The sequence below is a fragment of the Ovis aries genome, chromosome 25 (assembly GCF_016772045.2).
Source record: "Ovis aries strain OAR_USU_Benz2616 breed Rambouillet chromosome 25, ARS-UI_Ramb_v3.0, whole genome shotgun sequence".
Taxonomy (NCBI): domain Eukaryota; kingdom Metazoa; phylum Chordata; class Mammalia; order Artiodactyla; family Bovidae; genus Ovis; species Ovis aries.
This window is the reverse complement of record NC_056078.1, coordinates 40773294-40794166: the sequence shown is the minus strand read 5'-3', so window position 1 is coordinate 40794166 and position 20873 is coordinate 40773294. Positions and strand designations below refer to the sequence as shown.

The 20873-nt window shown below is 43.4% G+C and overlaps 1 protein-coding gene and 1 pseudogene across 26 annotated transcripts in view; both read right to left on the bottom strand.

Annotated features, from left to right (window-relative positions):
- Window positions 1-48: 48 nt before the first annotated feature.
- On the bottom strand, window positions 49-1500 carry LOC106991932 (histone-lysine N-methyltransferase SETMAR-like; annotated as a pseudogene).
- Window positions 1501-10805: 9305 nt separating this feature from the next.
- Window positions 10806-20873, bottom strand: part of SHLD2 (shieldin complex subunit 2) — a 103376-nt gene continuing 93308 nt past the window's right edge. For 18 of the 26 annotated variants that reach the window (XM_060406351.1, XM_060406341.1, XM_060406347.1 and 15 more), the window contains 3 exons: window positions 16807-17035; window positions 13242-13357; window positions 10806-11165 (listed from right to left, as the gene is read on the bottom strand). In XM_060406351.1, coding sequence (XP_060262334.1) covers window positions 10924-11165; window positions 13242-13357; window positions 16807-17035 — 587 coding nt within the window. In that variant the 3' untranslated portion in view covers window positions 10806-10923. Of the gene's footprint in view, window positions 11455-13241; window positions 13358-16806; window positions 17036-20873 lie in introns of all 26 variants that reach the window. The other 8 variants (XM_060406356.1, XM_060406358.1, XM_060406355.1 and 5 more) reach the window with 1 other exon arrangement.

Sequence of the window (20873 nt, the reverse complement as noted above, 5' to 3'; positions counted from 1 at the left end):
TCGGACTGTGAATTTTAAATCATTATAACTAGGCTCAGACACATCTTATTAATCAAAATTGGAACCATTACAGTCAACACATTTTTACCAATGAAAACTAAGTTTGTTTAGTCCTGTAGCATAAAAATTTGTGCTTCAGGATTCAACGAACTCTTGGAAAGCATTTTCTGCCTCCAGCTGAATATGGAAGTGTTTTCCCTGCAAAAAGTTGTCAAGAGATTCTTGAAGAAGCGGTAGTCAGTAGGTGAGAGGTCAGGTGAATATGGTGGATGAGGCAAAATTCCATAGCCCAATTCGTTCAACTTTTGAAATGTTGGTTGTGCAACCTGCGGTCGTGCAGTTGGGCACTGTCATGGAGAAGAATTGGGCCCTTTCTGTTGACCAGCGCTGGCTACAGACGTTGGAATTTTCAGTGCATATCATCCATTTGCTGAGCATACTTCTCAGATGTAATGGTTTAGCTGGGATTCAGAAAACTGTAGTGGATCAGACTGGCAGCGGACCACCAGTGACCGGGACCATTTTTTGGCTTTGGGAAGTGCTTTGGAGCTTCTTCTCAGGCCACCCCCTGAGCTGGCTGTCACCAGTTGTCATATCAAATCCACTTTTTGTCACATGTCACAATCTGATGGAGAAATGGTTCATTGTTGTTATGTAGAATACAAGTAGACAACACTTCAAAACGATGCTTTCTTTTTCTTTTCTGGTCAGCTCAGGAGGCATTCACTTATCGAGCTTTTTCACCTTTCCAGTTTGCCTCAAATGCCAAATGACAGTAGAATGGTCAGCGCTGAGTTCTTGGGTAACTTCTCACGTAGTTGTAAGAGGATCAGTTTCAGTGATCGCTCTCAATTGGTCGTTGTCCACTTGCAGTGGTCACCCACTATACTCCTCATATTCAAGGCTCTCGTCTCCTTTGCAAAACTTCTTGAACCACTACTGCACTGTATGCTCATTAGCAGTTCCTAGGTCAAATGTGTTTTTGACGTTTCGAGTTGTCTCTGATCATTAACAACCCATTTTGCCCTTGAATTAAAAAAAAAAAAAATCACTCGTTTGCTTTTTTCCTAACATCATTTCTATAGTCTAAAATAAATATAAAATATACAGCAAATAATGTCATTAGCAAAAAAATAAAGCGAGAAATGCACAGTAAAATTATGTATAACATAACCACATTTATTTAAGAATGTATTCCAATATCAAACAGCAAAGTTCAACAATGCAATATCGCAGTTACTTTTTGCACCAACCGAATATAATAGCATAGTCTGACGACTAGCTTGGGCGTGTAAGTGTGGAACAGTCCTAGAAAGCCTGGGCAGCATGGCTTGGAAGAGAAGGCTTTTGGGGATCAAGACTCACTGGCTTCACACCTGCAGGAGAACGCTGTAAACAGCCCGCCCAGGTACCAAGTGGTGGACAGGTTCTGATCATCTGCCCTTGGGCCCTCACTTTGGGTAAGAAATGATGAAAGCACATGGCCAAAGCATAGCCCATCGGGCTGAAACCTTTGCCTATAAACCTAGCAGAGCCATTATGATTACTGTGTTGTGATAGATGTCCCTGTAAACTTCACTAAGATGGAAATTCCCACAAACCACAGTCATCGATTCCCTGTGAAGATGTGCTCAAAGTCACCAGCAGCCCTTCTGCTTGTCACTGATAACTGTTAACAGTTCAGTTCAGTTCAGTTCAGTTGCTCAGTTGTGTCCAACTCCTTGCGACCCCATGAATCGCAGCACACCAGGCCTCCCTGTCCATCACCAACTCCCAGAGTTCACTCAAACTCATGTCCATTGAGTCCGTGATGCCATCCAGCCATCTCATCCTCGGTTGTACCCTTCTCCTCCTGCCCCCAATCCCTCCCAGCATCAGAGTCTTTTCCAATGAGTCAACTCTTCGCATGAGGTGGCCAAAGTACTGGAGCTTCAGCTTTAGCATCATTCCTTTCAAAGAACACCCAGGACTGATCTCCTTCAGAATGGACTGGTTGGATCCCCTTGCAGTCCAAGGGACTCTCAAGAGTCTTCTCCAACACCACAGTTCAAAAGCATAAATTCTTCAGGGCTCAGCTTTCTTCACAGTCCAACTCTCACATCCATACATGACTATTGGAAAAACCATAACCTTGACTAGACGGACCTTTGTTGGCAAAGTAATGTCTCTGGTTTTGAATATGCTATCTAGGTTGGTCATAACTTGCCTTCCAAGGAGTAAGCGTCTTTTAATTTCACGCCTGCAATCACCATCTGCAATGATTTTGGAGCCCAAAAAAAAAAAGTCTGACACTGTTTCCCCATCTATTTGCCATGAAATGATGGGACCAGATGCCATGATCTTAGTCTTCTGAATGTTGAGCTTTAAGCCAACTTTTTCACTCTCCTCTTTCACTTTCATCAAGAGACTTTTTAGTTCCTCTTCCCTTTCTGCCATATGGGTGGTGTCATCTGCATATCTGAGGTTATTGATATTTCTCCCAGCAATCTTGATTCCAGCTTGTGCTCAGTTATCATTTTCACCTGAATACTACTAACTTTGCATATTCAAGCCTTGTTTCTGTGTAACTGAAACATCACTTAAATGGTGTCTTCTCTTTACACAGTGAAGCAACTTCCGCAAAAGAAAGTCGTGAAATGTTGCCTCTTTGACTTCACCTCCAATCTCTGTCAATGCACAAATATAAGCTTTGCTGCTAGTGGTCTGTATGCACAGAATACCCTGTGTTTGCTTTTCCTTACTTATTTCATGATTTTTAACATAATCAATACTGTAGTAATTTCTAATAGCATCGCAGCACGCATGTAATAGGCATTCTCTATGTGTTTGTATGGGACTTCCCTGGTGGCTTAGTGGTAAAGAATCCACCTGCCAATGCAGGAGACATGGGTTCAATCCCTGATCCAGGAAGAGCCCCTGAGGAAGGAAATGGCAACCCACTCCAGTATTCTTGCCTGGAGAACCCCATGGACAGAGGAGCCTAGTGGGCTACAGGCCATGGGGCCACAAAGAGTTGAACGTCAGATGCCACTTAGTGACTAAACAGCAACAGTGTGTTTGTATAGCCAGCTACTAGAATGAAACTGTTCCCCTTTATCTTGGGGTCCTGAGACCATAGGTGCCAACCACCCCCACATTTCACGGGGAGGTTCATGTCTATCAGTGACCTTTCCAGGGCCACTTGGGAAATATGGTAAATATGCCCTTTGCAGGACAGAATGGACAGACATGTCTGACTCAGTTGAAAATTTTCAATAGCAAGAGACAGGCGGGCTCTCTGCTCTGATGGGGAGGTGGGGGGTGCTATATTGGTTGGCCCCTGTTTACATACACAGTCAGGGCAAAAAATACACAGTGCCTCCCATGGACCTAAGACAGCAGGTCTCAACCCTGTCCACAAGGTGATCCAAGCAGAATGAAGCCCTTGGCATTTCCGTAGAACATTTAGAATCAGCTTCTTAATTTCCACACCGAAAAAGTACTAGAATTTGGTTGGACTTTCCATTGAACATATAGATCAGTTTGGGGACAATTTGGTATCTTTAAAATGCTGAATCTTCAGCCCATTAACATGGTGTATTACATGTGTATAACATGGTGTATCCCTCCATTTCTTTAGGGTTTCTGCAAGTTTCTTTAAACTTGTTCTGTGGTTTTACAGGAAAGTGTTCTTGTGCCTCTTCTCTCGGATTTACTATTAGGTGTTTTATATTTGTTTCTAGTATGTAAAAATTCCACTGATTTTTGTACATTGACTTTGTACCTAGTGAGTGCCTTGCTAAAGTCACTTGTGATTGCTGTAGAGTCTTTGTATTTTCTTTGTATATAGTAATGACCTCTGTGAACGATAGTTTTCCTTCTTCCTTTACAGTGTTCATGCCTTCCTTATCGCCTGCAAAACTGTGGTGGCTGCGTGATTGGACAGGAAAAGGAAATAAAAGGAATCCAGATCATGAAAGAAGAAGTAAAACCATATTTATTTGCAGATAACGTGGTTTTGCAGAGAAGGAAATGGCAACCCACTCCAGGATTCTTACCTAGAGAATCCTGTGGACAGAGGAGCCTGGTCTATGGGGTCACACAGAGTCACACACGACTGAAGCGACTTAGCATGCATGCATGCATTGGAGAAGGAAATGGCAACCCACTCCAGAATTCTTGCCCGGAGAATCCTAGGGACAAAGGCGCCTGGTGGGCTGCCATCTATGGGGTCGCACAGAGTTGGACACAACTGAAGCGACTTAGCAGCAGCAGCAGCAACATGGCTTTGTGTATAGAAAATCCTAAGAAACTCACCAAAAAATTTTGTGAATATAAAATTCTAGGTTAACATTTCTTCTTCTTTCAACAGCTTTAAAATGTCATTCAAGTTTCAAAATTTCTTTTATATTTGCCTATGCCACTTGACTTGCTTAGTTCCCTGACCAGGGAGTGAACGTGGGCCACCACAGTGAAATCACTGAGCTCTAACCACCAGACCACCAGAGAATCCCCCAGAGTTTCTTTTCTGTGCTTTGCTTTTATCTAGCATCTTGGCCCCTCTAATCCTAGCTGCCTTGGCAACTCCAGTCTCCAACGTCTTGTCTGTTCAGCTCCAGAGACTCTGCTTCCTTTTCTACCTCTTAACCCATGGCCCTCTGTGCAAATGCTCAGCAAGTTTCCTAAAGGGAAAAGTGGTTCACAAAATGCCAGCTCATCCCTTGTGTTTTCCTTCTTCTGAGATCATGGCCCATCAAATGCTTGTTGACTTGGCAGCTCTTTAGCAAAGAAGCTTTCTGTATTTCATTCAGGTTTTCTAACTCTCAGCATGAACATAATTCTGACTCAAGCAGAAAAATCATTATTTTCTCAGAATTCTTCTCCCAGAGAAAGAACTGGCAACAAAGAGTGATTTTATACAGGGAATTTGATGACACAAGTTACATAGCCTTCTTAGGGGGCCGATGAAGCCAAAAGGAGAAAAGTTGCTTGTATCAGTTGGCTGTTTTTGGAAAAATGGTGCATAACAAAGAATCTCAACATCTTAGTGTTCTACTAAATTGAGCATGTATTTCTCACACATCTGTGGATCAGCTGAATATGGGCTGGTCTAGATGAGACAACTCACTTCCAACCTGTGGGTCTGACCAGGCTCATGTCCTCACCTAGGCCTGCTCCATGTTTGTTCATTCTGAGCACAAGCTGAAGGGGCAGCAGCAACCCAGGGAAAGCTTTTCCACTGGGAAGGCAGAAGAAGGACAAACACGTTTCTACCTTCAGCTTGTGCTGTGTCGCCTAATATCCTATTGGCTGAAGTGGGTCACATAGCCAAGTTTCCAAGTCAAGGGGCAGGGTAAACTACACCTTTTTGGGAGAAGAGTTGCAAAGCACCATGGCAATAGATACAGCTACAGGGAGAGGCTAAGGACGGGGGTGATAACCCAGGATGCCATATTGACGTTTCCTAGAAATGGGCAACTCCAGGCTCTGTGCTTGGCTGTGCAGGTGCGGTCCCAGAGGAGGACAACTCCCTGTCTCGTAATGGCTGCCAGGTCTCAAAGCCACTGCTGCCTATTTGGTATCCTATAGTGACAACTGGCTGGAATTTGCACAAATTTCCTTTTTTGCTCAAATTACGACAAGGGTCTCAAGCATCTTGCTGTCATAAGCATCACCATCAAAGGAAGAAAAGGATGATTTTCTACTTTCTGCTTCCTAGCTTCACCTGAGTGCCTCACATTTGGTGAGCAACCTGGAACCTGGTCCATAAGAGAGTCTGGGAAGCATAATTTTCAGACTTTCATTTCCCAAAACTGTAATTCAGACCTTTAAAGTGGATGAGAAGGGTACTGTGTGCCATCCCACACTCTGGGGCAAACCTGAGTCATGGGAACCTGCAGAAAAAGGAGGCTCTGGAAGAACCCATGTGAGCACTCTAGCTCATAACTGGTCACGTAGAACCTCCCCTGCCCCTTAGGTGGGCTTTCTGTACCACTTCCCTGCCCCTGCCTGGATGATCAGAAATCCCTGTTAGGGGACAGTGGCAGTGGCGGTGGTCCAGTGGTTAAGACTGCACGCTTCCAATTCAGAGGATGTGAGCTCAATCCCTGGCACAGAAACCTAGGTCCCACATGACATGGAGCAACCAAAAAAGTGAATAAATAAATAAAATTAAAATTAAAAAGAAGGAGATTCCTGTTAGAAAATTGGGAGGAGGAATGGGAGCACAAACTGGAGAAATGAAAAAATGGAGCTCCACGCCTATCTATAAGGCATGAGCCTCGGTCAGGGCGGGAGAGAAGGGGAGGTGCAAACTTCAAATGACGTCGGAGGCTTAGACCACTGCGTGGGGTTGGACATTTCCAGTGCTGAACATAGCTTGTTTTTACAACTAGAAGTCACAGGGAAGATTTATTGTTACATAAGAATGATCAAAAAAGCCATGGGATTTGCCCTAGATTTTATCCAAAGGGAAGGGGGAAACAGGTTTGAATGGGTGACTGGGGAAGAACAGAATGACGCTTACATTCCATAAGGCTGGCTCTTTCAACAAAATGATGCACATCTTAATTTATGAAGCTAGACTGGACTATCTGCCTATTATGGGTTTTTCCCCTTAATTTTCAAGTGTGGGATTATTTGCTCAGATCACTCCTCCCCTCTCTACTTCAGGGTTGTGTTTCTCAGAGTGGACTATCAAAGCGGGGAGGAGGGAACTAGCGCTGAGGAACTGTACTAGGCCTTTGAGCATTCGCTTGTGAAACTGTACAACAGTTCAGGAGGAACTTGCCCACACTTAGAAGTGAGGGGCGTGCGCATCGGGAAGGCAATGCCCTCTCTCAGGCTGCAGAACTAGGAAGTGGTGAAGCTGGAATCTGAATCAGATTCCAGATGTCTAAAAATGGTAACATTATCACATATAGCCCGAGAGACCTCAGACAGGACAGAGCTGCTGCGGAGTGCCAGAACATTCCACAGCCTGGGATCCATGAAAGGACCTGTAAGTGCCTATTCAATAGAGCCGCTTCTGTTTGTCCGTTTGGTTTCTAGTGAGGCTGTTTATTTCTCCACGTTTCATCCCTATTCCCCTACTTCCCTCCCTCCCTCCCTCTCCTTTCCTCTGTCCTTCACTCCTGTCTGGTAAGTTCTCTGTTCATCTCCACTAATGAGGTATAATCCAGCAAATAACTAGCTTTGATTTCTTATCTGCCCTGTGAGTTGATAATATGCTTTTATCGGTTTGCTATTTGACAAATCTCGTAGGACAAACTTGCAGGGAGTGGATGAGTGGGGTGGGTGGTGCATAGGTACAGACCGGAGGGGGGCCTGGAGCTGGTGGTCTCCTTGTCAGGAGGGCCATGGGAACGTGATTGGCGGGCTAGGCCAAGCCGCAAGCCGGTGGAGAGCAGAGCGCCACCCAGTGTCGGCGCACCCCTGGGGACATAAGTGCAGCTACTGGCTGCTGCTGCTTGCTGCTGCTAAGTCGCTTCAGTCGTGTCCGACTCTGTGCGACGCCACAGACAGCAGCCCACCAGGCTCCGCTGTCCCTGGGATTCTCCAGGCAAGAACACTGGAGTCGGGTGCCATTTCCTTCTCCAATGCATGAAAGTAAAAAGTGAAAGTGAAGTCGCTTAGTCGTGTCTGACCCTCAGCGACCCCATGGACTGCAGCCTACCAGGCTCCTCCGTCCACGGGATTTTCCAGACAAGAGTACTGGAGTGGGCTGCCTTTGCCTTCTCTGGCAGCTACTAGCACCCACTGAGAAAAGCGCCTACATCCCGCAATGGGTCTCTAGCGCCTTCTACTGTTTAGTAGCGTACTCACTGCGAAGGAGAGACGCTTAAAGGGAATTCCATCTGCAAAGCAAGTTTTAAAGGATGAATTTGCAGCTGATTCCGAAGGTGAAAGGCTGAAAAAAGGACTTCGGTTCTTGTCTTCTTTGAAGAACTCAGCAGAGATCAAGATTGTGAGACAAAAAAAAAAGGTGGGGGGCGGTTCATCAGAAGCAAAATACATGTGGAAGAAGCAAAGTGTGTGTGGAAACAACAGGATACGTTTGAAGGGGCACACAGGTGAGCTGAGTGAGTTGCATCTACTAGGGGCAGCTTAGGTTGCTTATGCAGTGTTAGTTTTCTGGACTTTTTTCTTTTTTTTTTTTTCTGGCCAGTCATCTCCAAATTTGGCCCTGGTGTGGGGCACATCTCAGCCAAGCTGGATTCCAGTTTGCATTTTCTCCCTCCCTTTGTCCTTCCCCTAAACTGAAAACCTTCTCTGCATGTGTCCTGGGGGAAATCCGCAAGAATGCACCCAGTCAGGCCCAATGCTCCCACTGGTATCCCATCTCAAAGCATCAGCAGGACACCAGTTGCAGGGCTCAGCCTGGGCCTACCTATCTCCTCCATCAGAGCTGCAGGGAAACTGATAACTGATAACTGTGGCGAAACTGATAAGCTAGCTAGCTCCTCCACCACCACACACACACACTCTTCTCTCGTGCCCATTCCCAAGCACTAGCTCCCCTTCTCACAGCCACTAACCTAATGTTTCAAACCACTTTACACCCATTACAACGGCTAAAATGAAAATGACACCCTCAAATGTTGGCAAAGGTGTAGAATCGGAATCCTCATACATGTATAGAACAGTCTTGGAGCACTGCTTGAAAGTTTCCTACAAAGTTAAATCTACACCTATCCCATAAGCCAGCAATCTCCATAAGGATTTACCTCCCCAACTATAAAATAAAAACATACATCCACAACAAGACTTGTAAAATGATGCTTATAGCAGCTAGAAAATGGATAATGTAATATATTCATAGAATTGGTATATTCCACAGCAATAAAAAGAATGAAATACTGAGTCACATGAAAACTTGGGTGAATTTCAAAACTGATGTGAGAAAAAGTTCACAAAGGAAATAAACTATATGATTTTACTTATATGAAATTCAAGAACAGAACAAACTAATCTACGGTGGTAGAAATCAGAACAGTGATTTCCTGTCATTAGTGGGAACTAACTGGAGGTAGAGACGAGAGGAAGTTTTAGAGTGATGGAAATGTTCTAAATCTTAATTGGGATATTGGTTACATGAATATATATTTTTTCTATATTTGGGAAGTGATCTTTTTAATACAGGGAATTTATATTCTTTAGAAGTTAGGGACATTTTTCTAATAATTCCATCAAGTAAAAATAAAGGAGAAAATAAAACCAGGATTTCCCATTTAGGGGAATCACTATACCATATTGGTAAGATTCTTCCAGACAGTATGATCACAGTGTTGCATGAAAATCTGCCTGCAATGCAGGAGACTCAGGTTCGATCCCTGGATCAGGAAGATTCCCCTGGAGAAGGAAATGGCAACCTACTCCAGTATTCTTGCCTGGAACATCCCATGAACAGAGGAGCCGGGTGGGCTACAGTCCATGGGGTCACAAAAGGGTCGGACAAGACTGAGCAACTCAAGAAGAACAAATGTAAATAAAGACAGCTCCTTAGCTTATCTAGTATCTGATTATGCAGACAATTCGCTGGCCTGCTACCCAGAGCTTATCTGAGCATACGGTGAAATGAATCAGAGAGAAATACTAGGATGGAGAGAGGAGGTGCCATTTGGCGGGAGCTGTCGGCGTGTGAGGATCAGGCAGGAGCTTGTTCTCTCGTGACAAGAAACTGTCACAAACTGTGTAAGAAGGTTTTGTTAGAAGTTACAGACCCTTCTCCGCCAAATAAGGTTCTTTTGTATGTGTGCACTCTCATACATACTCTCATCTTTTTTGTATATGGTTTTGGAGAGAATCACAAAACTCCTGAGGTTCATTTTTAGGGAAGCCAAGTTAAAAACAAAACAAGCCTGAATTTGAGAAAAAAAATTTCAATGAACCAAAACAATTTTACGAAACACACCTGTTCATTTTATCATGAATTTAGCTTTCTTCAAGCAATATGATTAATCTAGTGCCACTGAGCATCCTCCAGACCTCCTGGTTAAGTACCGCTCCCGATTTCCTCACTGGTGACTACCATTCTCTGGGAGCTGCTGCTATAGTTGTAATGAGAGGATGTATAGAATGTAACAAGTTGTGAAGTGTCTGTTGGTAAGTAAATTCAGTGAGGTACTCAGATCCTGCTGCTGCTGCTGCTAAGTAGCTTCAGTCGTGTCTGACTCTGTGCGACCCCATAGATGGCAACCCACCAGGTTCCCCCGTCCCTGGGATTCTCCAGGCAAGAACACTGGAGTGGGTTGCCATTTCCTTCTCCAATGCATGAAAAGTGAAAGTGAAGTCGCTCAGCCGTGTCTGACTCAGCGACCCCATGGACTGCAGCCCACCAGGCTCCTCCGTCCATGTGATTTTCCAGGCAAGAGTACTGGAGTGGGGTGCCATTGCCTTTTCCGACTCAAATCCTAGAAATGAACAATATGACTCTCTGCCTTCCCTGATAATGAGTTGAAACACGACCACGTTCCTACATTTTCAATGCCTCTTTATCAAAAGACATGGTCGTCTGGAACTTGTCTAAACATAGGCTTATCTGAACTAAGCCATAGTCATGTATAACTATAATCAAGGAAATCATGTCATGTCTACAGTTTGTTAATGAAGGAGTAAGAAAAACATTAAGTTTGTGACCATAGCAGAAAAGCAGTTCCTCAGGTCCATGTCTCAGTACTTAGCACAGAGCCTGGAACGGAGCAGGGACTAAACGGAGAGAGGCTTAACCCTAATGACCTGCTGCATGCTGCCTCATTGCTAGATCATTTCTCTAGGGGCAAGAAAGGGAAAGACCAAAAAATGAGCGAACAATAAACTTCACAGAATTTTCTTAGGGAAAAAAAAGTTTTAATTAATATATTTAGCACAGTTCTCTTTATAAAACATACTTATTTTAAAACCCTGAGCAAAAGCCCTGTCATTCATTTCCAAAGACAAATCATTTCAGTGCTCTTCCTTGAAGCGCCTGCATTTTCTTCCTCTGGTCTCAGAGAAGGACTGGGATGCATGCTTCAAGCTGCTGAGATAAAAATCCAGGAGGGAGAAGTCCTGCTGCAGTGGGTAGCTGTTCTCATCCAACACAAAGAGGCTCTGCACCTTCAGGACACAAGGTGCCCCACTACTCGCCAGCAAGGCATGGAGCAGGTCTGCGGCGACCATTCCATATGTGACATCAGAGGGAGGGGCTGCGGAAGAGGAAACATGTGGGTCTCTTAGTGTCCTTCCCGAGGGAACGGAAATGCTCACACGTAAAGGGTTCATTGTTTCCCTTGGTTTCTCAAGTCCCAAAGCCACTGTAAATATCTATCCTTGCTCTTTCTAGCCGTAGGTTACTCTATTATGATGAGGTCCAACTCCTGCTGTTCTGAAGAGAGAGCACGGGTTCAGACTGATGGTGTTTCCTATTATGGCACAGCCACCGGCTTCATAAAACAATACAGGAAAGAACTGAGATTCATCTTTTCCTAAATTAAGCTTGAAACAAAAAGGGTATGTCCACATCAGAAAAGAACTCAGGTTTATCTAGTCTATCTTATCATGGTTATACACACACATACTGTTTGTATAACAGAACCCTGAGTCAGTTACTTAATGAATATCAAAATCTTTTTAAAATATTTATTTATTTGTTTGTGCCAGGTCTTAGTTGCGGCAGGCAGGATCTTCGATCTTCACTGCAGGACCTTTAGTCGTGGCTGTGGGATCTAGCTCCCTGACCAGGGACCCTGTGTGTTGGGATTGTGGAGTCTTAGCCCCTGGACCACCAGGGATCTTAAGACCACAAGTCTTCCTGCCTCAAGATACAGACAGTGAGGATGAAGATGGAGGAAAATCCCTCTATTCCTGGGGAAGGGGCAGAAAACCACCTTGGATCAAGACCATCAGCAGTACCCTGAGGCTGGGATAGGGGTAGGACCACGCACAGATACTCAACAAAGACACAGGCAGAGCTCAGCTGCTATGGCAGGAGGGACAGGGCCTGTTAGAAAGCACCACATCCAAGAACCAGACACACGAAGAACCTGTGTAGGACCACAGCTAGACAAGAATCAAAGAGAATCACTCCTGCCCCTCTCTCTAGGCTGGGATGCAAAAATGACAATCAGCGGTGCCTGTGCCAAGAAGCTCTCTGAGGCCCGGGTGCAGGGTGAAGGATTGAAGCTGACAGTGGAGCAGGAATATTTGGAGGAAACTCTCTGGAAAACCGTTCCCCACCATGAGCATGGATGATGCTAGATAATTTGAAGCCAGTGGTGACCTGAAGGTAACCAGAGCAATGAAAAACTCAAATCCAACTCATGGTCTGGCAAAATTAACTCTACTCTGCTGACGCCCACCCCCATTAAAAGTCGAAGAAAACAGGCACGCTCACTTTAGGTACAAATACTGTTCGCCTCAGTCTGTTCTGCTCTATAAGCAATGTTCACCATTTAAGCAAAAATGAAAGCCAGAAAAAATAACCCACTATTAAGAGGCAGAGCCATCCTTAAGCGAGGTTAACTCATCTGCTTAGAGAGTCTAAGACTAAGGAGGGGAGGGTGGAGTTTGAGCATCTGACAAATGGATCATCTTTGTTGTCAGCTACTGATGATCAGCCACTGTTGCTGTGCCCATCATCAGAGCTGGGGTTCCTGAACACCCACATGACTGGCATCTGGACAGTCTTCATCTGTTTGTATAGCGCTGCACATTCATTCACTTAACTATTAAAAAACTAAGGTACTGGTGTTTCCCTCACCAAGGGGAAAGTTAGAAGAAGAAGAGATTAGGTACCGACCTCTCTCTCTCCACGTGCTGAGACAGATGTAGAGCAAGTCTTACCTTCCAACTCACATAATCTTGTGTTTCTTTTTTTTTTCATTGTACATATGAGAATTTTATTGATTAAAGAAATTTATTTTATATTGGAGTGTAGCTGATTTACAGTGTTGTGTTAGTTTCTGGTGTCCAGCAAAGTGAGGCAGTTACACGTACGCACACGTCTATTCGTTTCCAGGTTCTTTTCCCACACAGCTTATTACAGAGTATCGAGTAGGGCTCCCTGTGCTGTGCAGTTGGCCCTCGCTGATTACTTATTTTATTTACAGTAGTCTGTATAGTCTTGCGTTTCACTCAAGCTAAACTATCCTTCTGCTTATAAACTGACAGGAAAAGAAGTTAATTTAGAGTATAATGTTCCTTCTATTTTAATATACTATCTGTACTCCTGATATGAATGGTTTCACAGAGGACAACCTCTTGATGGCATGTTGATATCTTACCTATTACTCTGTTGAGCCAGTCAGGAGAAATGTTGAGAAGAATCTTCTCTATCAGCTTTGATCCCACATGGATACAGACCTTATATTTTCCATCAACTATGGTCATTAAAGCTGGCCTGCAAAAGAGTAAACAGCTCAGAACCATCAAAAAGATTTTCAGTTAAAGAAATGTTTAAATGTAATATAATTTCAAAAATCAGTTTTATAAAAAAAATATCTATTTACTTATTTTGGCTGCACTGGGTCATTGTTGCTGTGCAAAGGCGTTCTCTGCTTTCGGGGAGTAGGGGCCACTCTCGAGGTGTGGTGAGTGGGCTCCTCACTGCTACGGCTTCTCTTGTTTCGGGGCACGAGCTCTAGCGCGTGCTGGCTTCAGTAATCACTACACGCAGGCTTAGTTGCCCCAAGGCATATGGGGTCTTCCCAGGCCAGGGACCAAACTGGTGTCCCTTGCATTACAAGGTCGATTCTTACCACTGAACCACCAGGGAAGCCCAAATCACTGGGTTTTTCTGCAGAGTTAATTTTAATTCCTAAAACAACACTAGCATGTCCTGAAATGCCCTAGAAATTAAGGGCTTTTATTTTAAAGAGTTTCAAGTAATAAATTAATAGATTTTATTTATCTCACATTCATTTTAAATTTTCAGATACTAATGTAAGAAGACATAATTTTACCCTATTGTGAAAATTACTTTCAGAGATAAAATAAAGATGATAATCACATATTTCACAATCACAATTTCAAGTTATTTTTTCCCACTGGATTTTTTACCATAATAAACAAACTGTTGTGCATGTCACTAAATAAAGACAAAGAAGTAGAGACAAACCATGATACACTCTAAAGAACAATCAATATGAGCAAAATGACGTGAATAAAATTATTCTGTGTGCTCTTAAAGAAAGGGATACGCCCCTTTTAAAAATAAATTATCACAAGATAAACTGAACCGAATTTAGAAAGACATACCAGTGTAGGGGAATTCAGTGTAACCACTAAAACATGACTACTGATTTTCTCTCTAAAAACTTATTTTTCCCTTTATCCACATGATGATTCTAGGTGCTTTTACCTTTTTATAATCTTTCCCCAGGGTATCTCACTTCTCCCATTCTCTTTTTTAAATCTGGATGCGCCACGTGGCACCTGGGCCTTCAGTTCCCTGACGAGGGACTGAACCTGCCTCCCCGGCACGGGGAGCACAAAGTCTTAACCACGGAACCTCCGGGGACGCCCCTCCTCCTCCATTCTCTATTTCAACAAATACGTGCTCAAAATCTTGTACTGTTCATATATTCACTGGGTATACACTAGTGAACGAGAGAGATCTGCTTCCTTCACTCAAGGAACTTCAGAGTTTAGTGGTATAGAAAGACAGTTAAGGTTTTCAATATGGAGGCAAGATGCTTCGGTGAGGATAGACTAGGCTTTTCAACCAACGGTACAAGGACAACTGAATAAACGAATGAAGTTGGACTCCTACCTTATACCACATACAGAAATTAACTCAAAACAGATCATGAATCTGTATGTGAGAGCTAACTATAAAATTCTTGGAAGAAAATATAGGAGTAAGCCTCCGTGATATTGGCTTAGGAAGCATACTTTTCTTAGATACGATACCAAAAGCACATGCAACAAAAAAGAGAAACAGACAATAATAAAAAGTGACAGCAAGGACATGGAGAAACTGCAACCCTCATTCACTGCTGGTAAAACTAAAACTGTGCAGCAGCTTCGGAAAACAGTTTGGCAGCTCCTCAAAAGGAATAAAAAGTTACCACATCAACCTAGCAATTCTACTCCTGAGTGCATGCCCAAGAGAAATGAAAACATGGCCACACAAAAAGTTGTACATGAATGTTTGGAGCAGTATTATGTATAATAGCCAAAAAGTAGGCACAATCCAAACGTTCACCAATTGATGAAGGGATAGATAAAATGCAGTGTATCCATATGTTGTGGTTGGTTAGTCGTCAAGTTGTGTCCAACTCTTTAGCGACCCCAAGGACTAAGCCCACCAGGCTCCTCTGTCCATGAGATTTCCCAAGCGAGAATCCTGGAGTGGGTTGCCATTTCCTTCTCCAGGGATCTTCCCAACCCAGGGATCAAACGTGCATCTCCTGCACTGGCACGCAGGGACGCCCATATTACCTGGGAATAAAACAAAATGAAGTGCTTGATATATGCTACAATATGGACGAACCTGGAAACATGTTAAAAAAGAAGAAGCCAGTCATAAAAGACTGCACCCTGTATGATTATTTATATGAAATGTCCAAAGTAAGTACATCTGCAGAGCCAGAAATTCGACTAGTGGGTGCTCTAGGCTGGTGGGAAGGGAGAGTGAGAAGTGGCCACTTTGGGGGTGGGAGAGGTGAAGGTGACCTAAAATGGATTGTGGTAACAGCTGCACGAGCCTGTGAATATACTAAAGCCTTGGAATTTTACATTTTTGATGGGTTAATTTGATGGACTGTGAACTGTATCTCCATAAAGAGGTTTTTCAGAAGACTACGCAAGTAAATGACTCCGGGTGCACACACAGAGCCCTTCAACGGAGAACAAAGGAGGTGACTAAAAAAAGTCTCTCTGATGAAGGGCCCCTCAACTAAGACACGAACGAGTCAGCCTTGCGGGGTCAGGCAGGGGGAGAAGCAGGCGAGAAAGCCCTAAGGAGGAAAAAGTCAGAGCGCTAAAAACTGTACAGAAGGCTAGTATCAACCCAGGGATCAAGGCAGGGAGTGTGGCAGACGAGTGTGATGGCAAATGCAGAGTGTGACGGGAAATTCCAGAAAGGTTCTAAAGGAAGGCAGTGGTTACTCTGTTGGCTGTGGAGAATGGACTTGGTGGAGACAAAGAGAGGAGGGGACCTTGCATCTGAATCCAACCTTCTTTTTCAAACAAGCAACTTCCAAAGTAAGAGCAAAGTTCATTTACTTATTCATAACAAACAGAAATATATGTAAAGAGAAATAAGGCTAATGGATTATCCTTCTATAAATTTTCTTATTTAAAGTATTCCATGATAACATGCTGAACATATCTGCATTTGGTTTTTAGATATTGTAGTATTTAGAAATAGAAAAGAGCATAAAACACTGATTGCTAATCTGCTATCCTTAATGTTTAGTGTGAAGATGAGAAAACTGAGGTGCAGAAAAGTTAAACATCTTACTAGCTTCTACAACTCAGGGGTTAGATCATATAATTAATTTTAACCTTTAAATTCCAATAATGAGTTAAGATGGGGAAATGAGTTTCTTATGAGCCATTTAGAACTTGGTTAAAAATTAAACCAAGCAAAATGTTTCTTTAGTATATCTGCTTAAAAACAATAAAATCTCCAATTACTGCTTTTTAAAAATTCCTGTTATGACTACTGGGCAATTTTTGCTTTCATAACTAGCCATTTCTCCATCACTCAGGAGGAAAAATTTATTCTCTTGGATTAGCTCGTTATTTTTCATCAGAAGCACTTGATATATGTAACTTTTTGGTCATTTCTAGTCCCATAATAATAAACATTTCCCATCTAGCTGGCCTGCTTAGCTGCCTTACCTATAGTACATTTTCTTCATCGTAAATGGCAAGCAGCTAAAACATTGTTTGTAGATCTTGTTCTCATCTGTTTGTAGCTCTGATCCACATTTTGCGCAGCCAGTGTATATAATATTGGGAAGAGAAGAAAAAATACTCTTCAGAGAACTGCGAGCATTCAGAGCTATTTTCTGAACTGCTGTGATGGGAAACACTAGCTCTAAAATCTGGGCTTTGATTAGAATCACTCCTGTAAAAGATAAGCAAAAAGAAATATCACAAATTAGGAGGCCAAAACCATAACTCTAATTTACAAACATGGTTAATTACATGGTTGATTCACAGTTACTTATAGTGAAGGACACTAAGGTCTTGGTCTTCTCTGCTCTCTTGCTAGACAAGCTTACTCACTTATGGCTTCAGCATTTACTCTGAAGTGTGAGGGGTCCTCTGCCTGTAGCTAAGAGGAGAGATTCATTTGGCTACCTTGGTTGAAAAGATGGATGTCTGTACCACAGAGGGCCCCAGAGGATCCTGCTCAGTTTCACTGCCAGGGACTGACTGTGTGCTGTGCTGTCCTTAGTCACTCAGTCGTGTCCGACTCTTTGCAACCCCATGGATTATAACCTGTCAGGCTCCTCTGTCCATGGGGATTCTCTAGGCAAGAACTCCCCATGGCAATTGGGTTGCCATGCCCTCCTCCAGGGGATCTTCTCAACCCAGGGATCGAACCCAGGTCTCCCCCGTTGCAGGTGGATTCGTTACCACCTGAGCCACCGGTAAAGCCCAAGAAAACTGGAGTAAGGGTAGCTCGTCCCTTCTTCAAAGGATCTTCCCAAATTGAACTAGGGAATTGAACTAGGGTCTCTTGCATTGCAGGCGGATTCTTTACCAGCTGAGCTACCAGGGAAGCCCACCAGGGACTGACTATAACAGCACAAGGTTTTTGTATGGTTTCCCAGTGGGGAGTACCTCTCCAGGGCTTGCAAGAATGCTCCCAATTCCCAGCCTCATGCCCCAAATGAAGTGAGGATATATCCTTTGTGCTATTAATCATCAAAACCATAGCCACCTAATTTGTTGTTGTCTATATGTTGTTTATTTTTATCATTATATCTAATTCTAGGCCTCTAACCCCAGCAAGTAGATGTTTTATGTAAAAGATATGTAACAGGAATTTCCTGGTCCTGTGGTTAAGACTGCCTTGCTATGAGGAGGGTGCGGGTTTGATCCCTGGTTGAGTTGACTCATTGGAAAAGACTCTGATGCTGGGAAGGATTGGGGGCAGGAGAAGAAGGGGACGACAGAGGATGAGATGGCTGGATGGCATCACTGACTCAATGGATGTGAATCTGAGTGAACTCCGGGAGTTGGTGATGGACAGGGAGGCCTGGCGTGCTGCGATTCATGGGGTCGCAAAGAGTCGGACACGACTGAGTGACTGGACTGAACTGAACTGAACTGAGGAGCTAGGATCCCATATGCCTTGTGGCCAAAAAACCAAAGCAATGTTGTAACAAATTCAATAAAGACTTAAAAAAAAAAGATTGTTAAAACAAAAAAAAGGGTTGACTCTTCTGTGACACCAACATAAATGCAGCCCCTCTACTGCCTGCGGCCTTCTCCCTGCAGTGACCATCCTCATAAGCCCGTGAGGCTTCAGAGGCGGGGGCAGGAGGGACACAGAGACGGGAAGCAGGTTTAGACACATCCATGGCACAACAGCGCTGCCCAAGGTCTCACCGGTTAGTATCCACCTAGAGGCTTCTGTGGCCACTCACTCCCATGTTTGAAAGTTGTATCGAATTTTTGTTTGATGATGTAAAAAATGTGTAAATTTTCTACTATCTGTGTTTATTTTCCAGAAACATTATTAAATTAAATTAACTGTTAGTACTAAAACAGAGCGTGACCCTATGGGGCCCTCCCTCCCAGGTACAAATTCCTTTCTGTCCTCATGTCTTGTTTCTAAGAAACAGGCTTCATTCAGCCCCCTTGACCTTCCAAGTTCCAATTCAGTTACGAATCTGGGAAGGGAGGGAATCGAAGAAGTGAAGAAAGAACAGTATACCAGTGGGGCAGGGTCCTCCTCATAAAATATATATAACAGTATCTTTGAGATCTTCTGCAGGAACTAAGGCCCCCACCCAGCTGGAGGATGGTAACTTCAGGCTAAAAAGCACAAGATTCCTGGAACATTATCCTGTGACCTTACCACCAACCAATGTGAAGAAAGCCACACCCTTTCACATCCCAAATATTGCCCATAAAAACTTCTCCCTGAAAACCATCAGGGACTTAGGAGTTTTTGAGCATGAGTTGCTCATTCTCCCTGCTTGGCCCTTCAGTAAACCTTTTTCTGCTCTAAACTCTGACATTCCGGTTCATTAGCCCTCACTGTGTGTCCAGCACATGAACTTACATTTGGTTAAAGCTAATAATAAATGTTTCCATGTAGAAGTGGGTATATGGAGTTCTCTGAGAATAAATCTCTGTAATTCAATTAAAAAGTGGGGTTTTGTTTTTTAATTTTCTGGGCCAGGACTGAGCTCTCTAAGCTGTGAAGTCTGACACTAACTTGAAGTAGGCAGCATCCAAACTGAATTGATACAACACCCAGTTGGTGTTCAGAGTTGGAGAACTGGCTGTTGACGTGGAAAACAACAAACCATCCATCTGATGTCACAAGTGTTGTGCGTGAAAACAGCTGACACCAGAAGCAACTAAAAACCAAACAAAATGTAGGAAACAGCAACTGTCAGGACATTAGATATCAGGCAACAAAGGACAGCGATCCCTAAGAGATGAGAAGCAAAAGATGTAAGCCTAGTAACTGCCCCAGCTTACAGACAAGCGTTTACTGGCTACAGTACAGGAAAGGAGGCCCAGGCAGAGCCTGGTGGTTTCCCTGAACTGACAGCAGACACAGCTTGAGTCTGGAAGGCTAATATGGCTAGAGATATCAGAGTTGGTTATGAGACAAGACAAAGGGGAACTCTGGAGAACTGCAGAGGGTACCCCCCGCCTGAAGAATTCAACTGAATACTGACCAATATATGTAACCAGAGGGCAAGAAAAGAACCATCCAAAAGTACTGGACAATCCCTGAAGCTTGCACAGAGATAGGAATAGTGTCTTCCCCCACCAGCTGGAGGGGAAAATCTCATAATCCATAAGGTATTCAGCAGAGAACTTAGAAGTTATACTTACAGGAAAATTCATGGCACTAAACTCCTACATTGGGAAAAAACATCTCAGTTACCTCCATTTCCACCCTAAGGAATGTGAAAAAAGAGAAAGAAACCCAAGAAAGCAGAAGAAAGGAAAAAAAAAAGATCAGAGCAGAAATCAATGGACTAGAAAATAGAAAAAATAATGAATACAAAAGGTAGTTATATGAGCAGATTAATAAAACTGGTAAAACTCCAGCTGATGATCAGTCAAAAAAAAGAGAGAGAAGGCACAAATTAGCAATATCAGGTAATACCAGTATCATTACAAATTCTACATATATTAAAAGGGATAGTAAGAAAATACTATAACTTCATGCCAACAAACTTTTGTTGTTGTTGTGCCAACAACCTAGATGAAATGAACAAACTTCTTGAAAGATACAAACGATCAAAGCGCACTTAAGAAGAAACAAGTAACTGGAATAGCCCTGTATCTATTAAAGAAATTGAATTTGTAGTTAAAAACCTTCCAATAAAGAAAACTTCAGGCCCAGAGAGGCCTGAAGGAGTTCTGCCAAACATGTATGGAAGAATTTAATCTAATTCCAAATAAACTCTTCTAGAAAACTGAAGAGGCTGCTCCGTCCATGGGATCCTCCGGGCAAGAATACTGGAGTGGGTTGCCATTTCCTTCTCCAGGGGGATCTTCCCGACCCAGGGATTGAACCCGGGTCTCCCACATTGCAGGCAGATGCTTTAGCCTCTGAGCCACCAGGGAAGGGATGACTGAAGAGGAGACACTACTCGTCGACTCATTCTATGAGCACTGCTCTAACGCCAAAACCAGAAAGAGACACAAGGAGACTGCAGACAAATATCCACCGTGATACAGACACAAAGCTTCTTATTAACAGG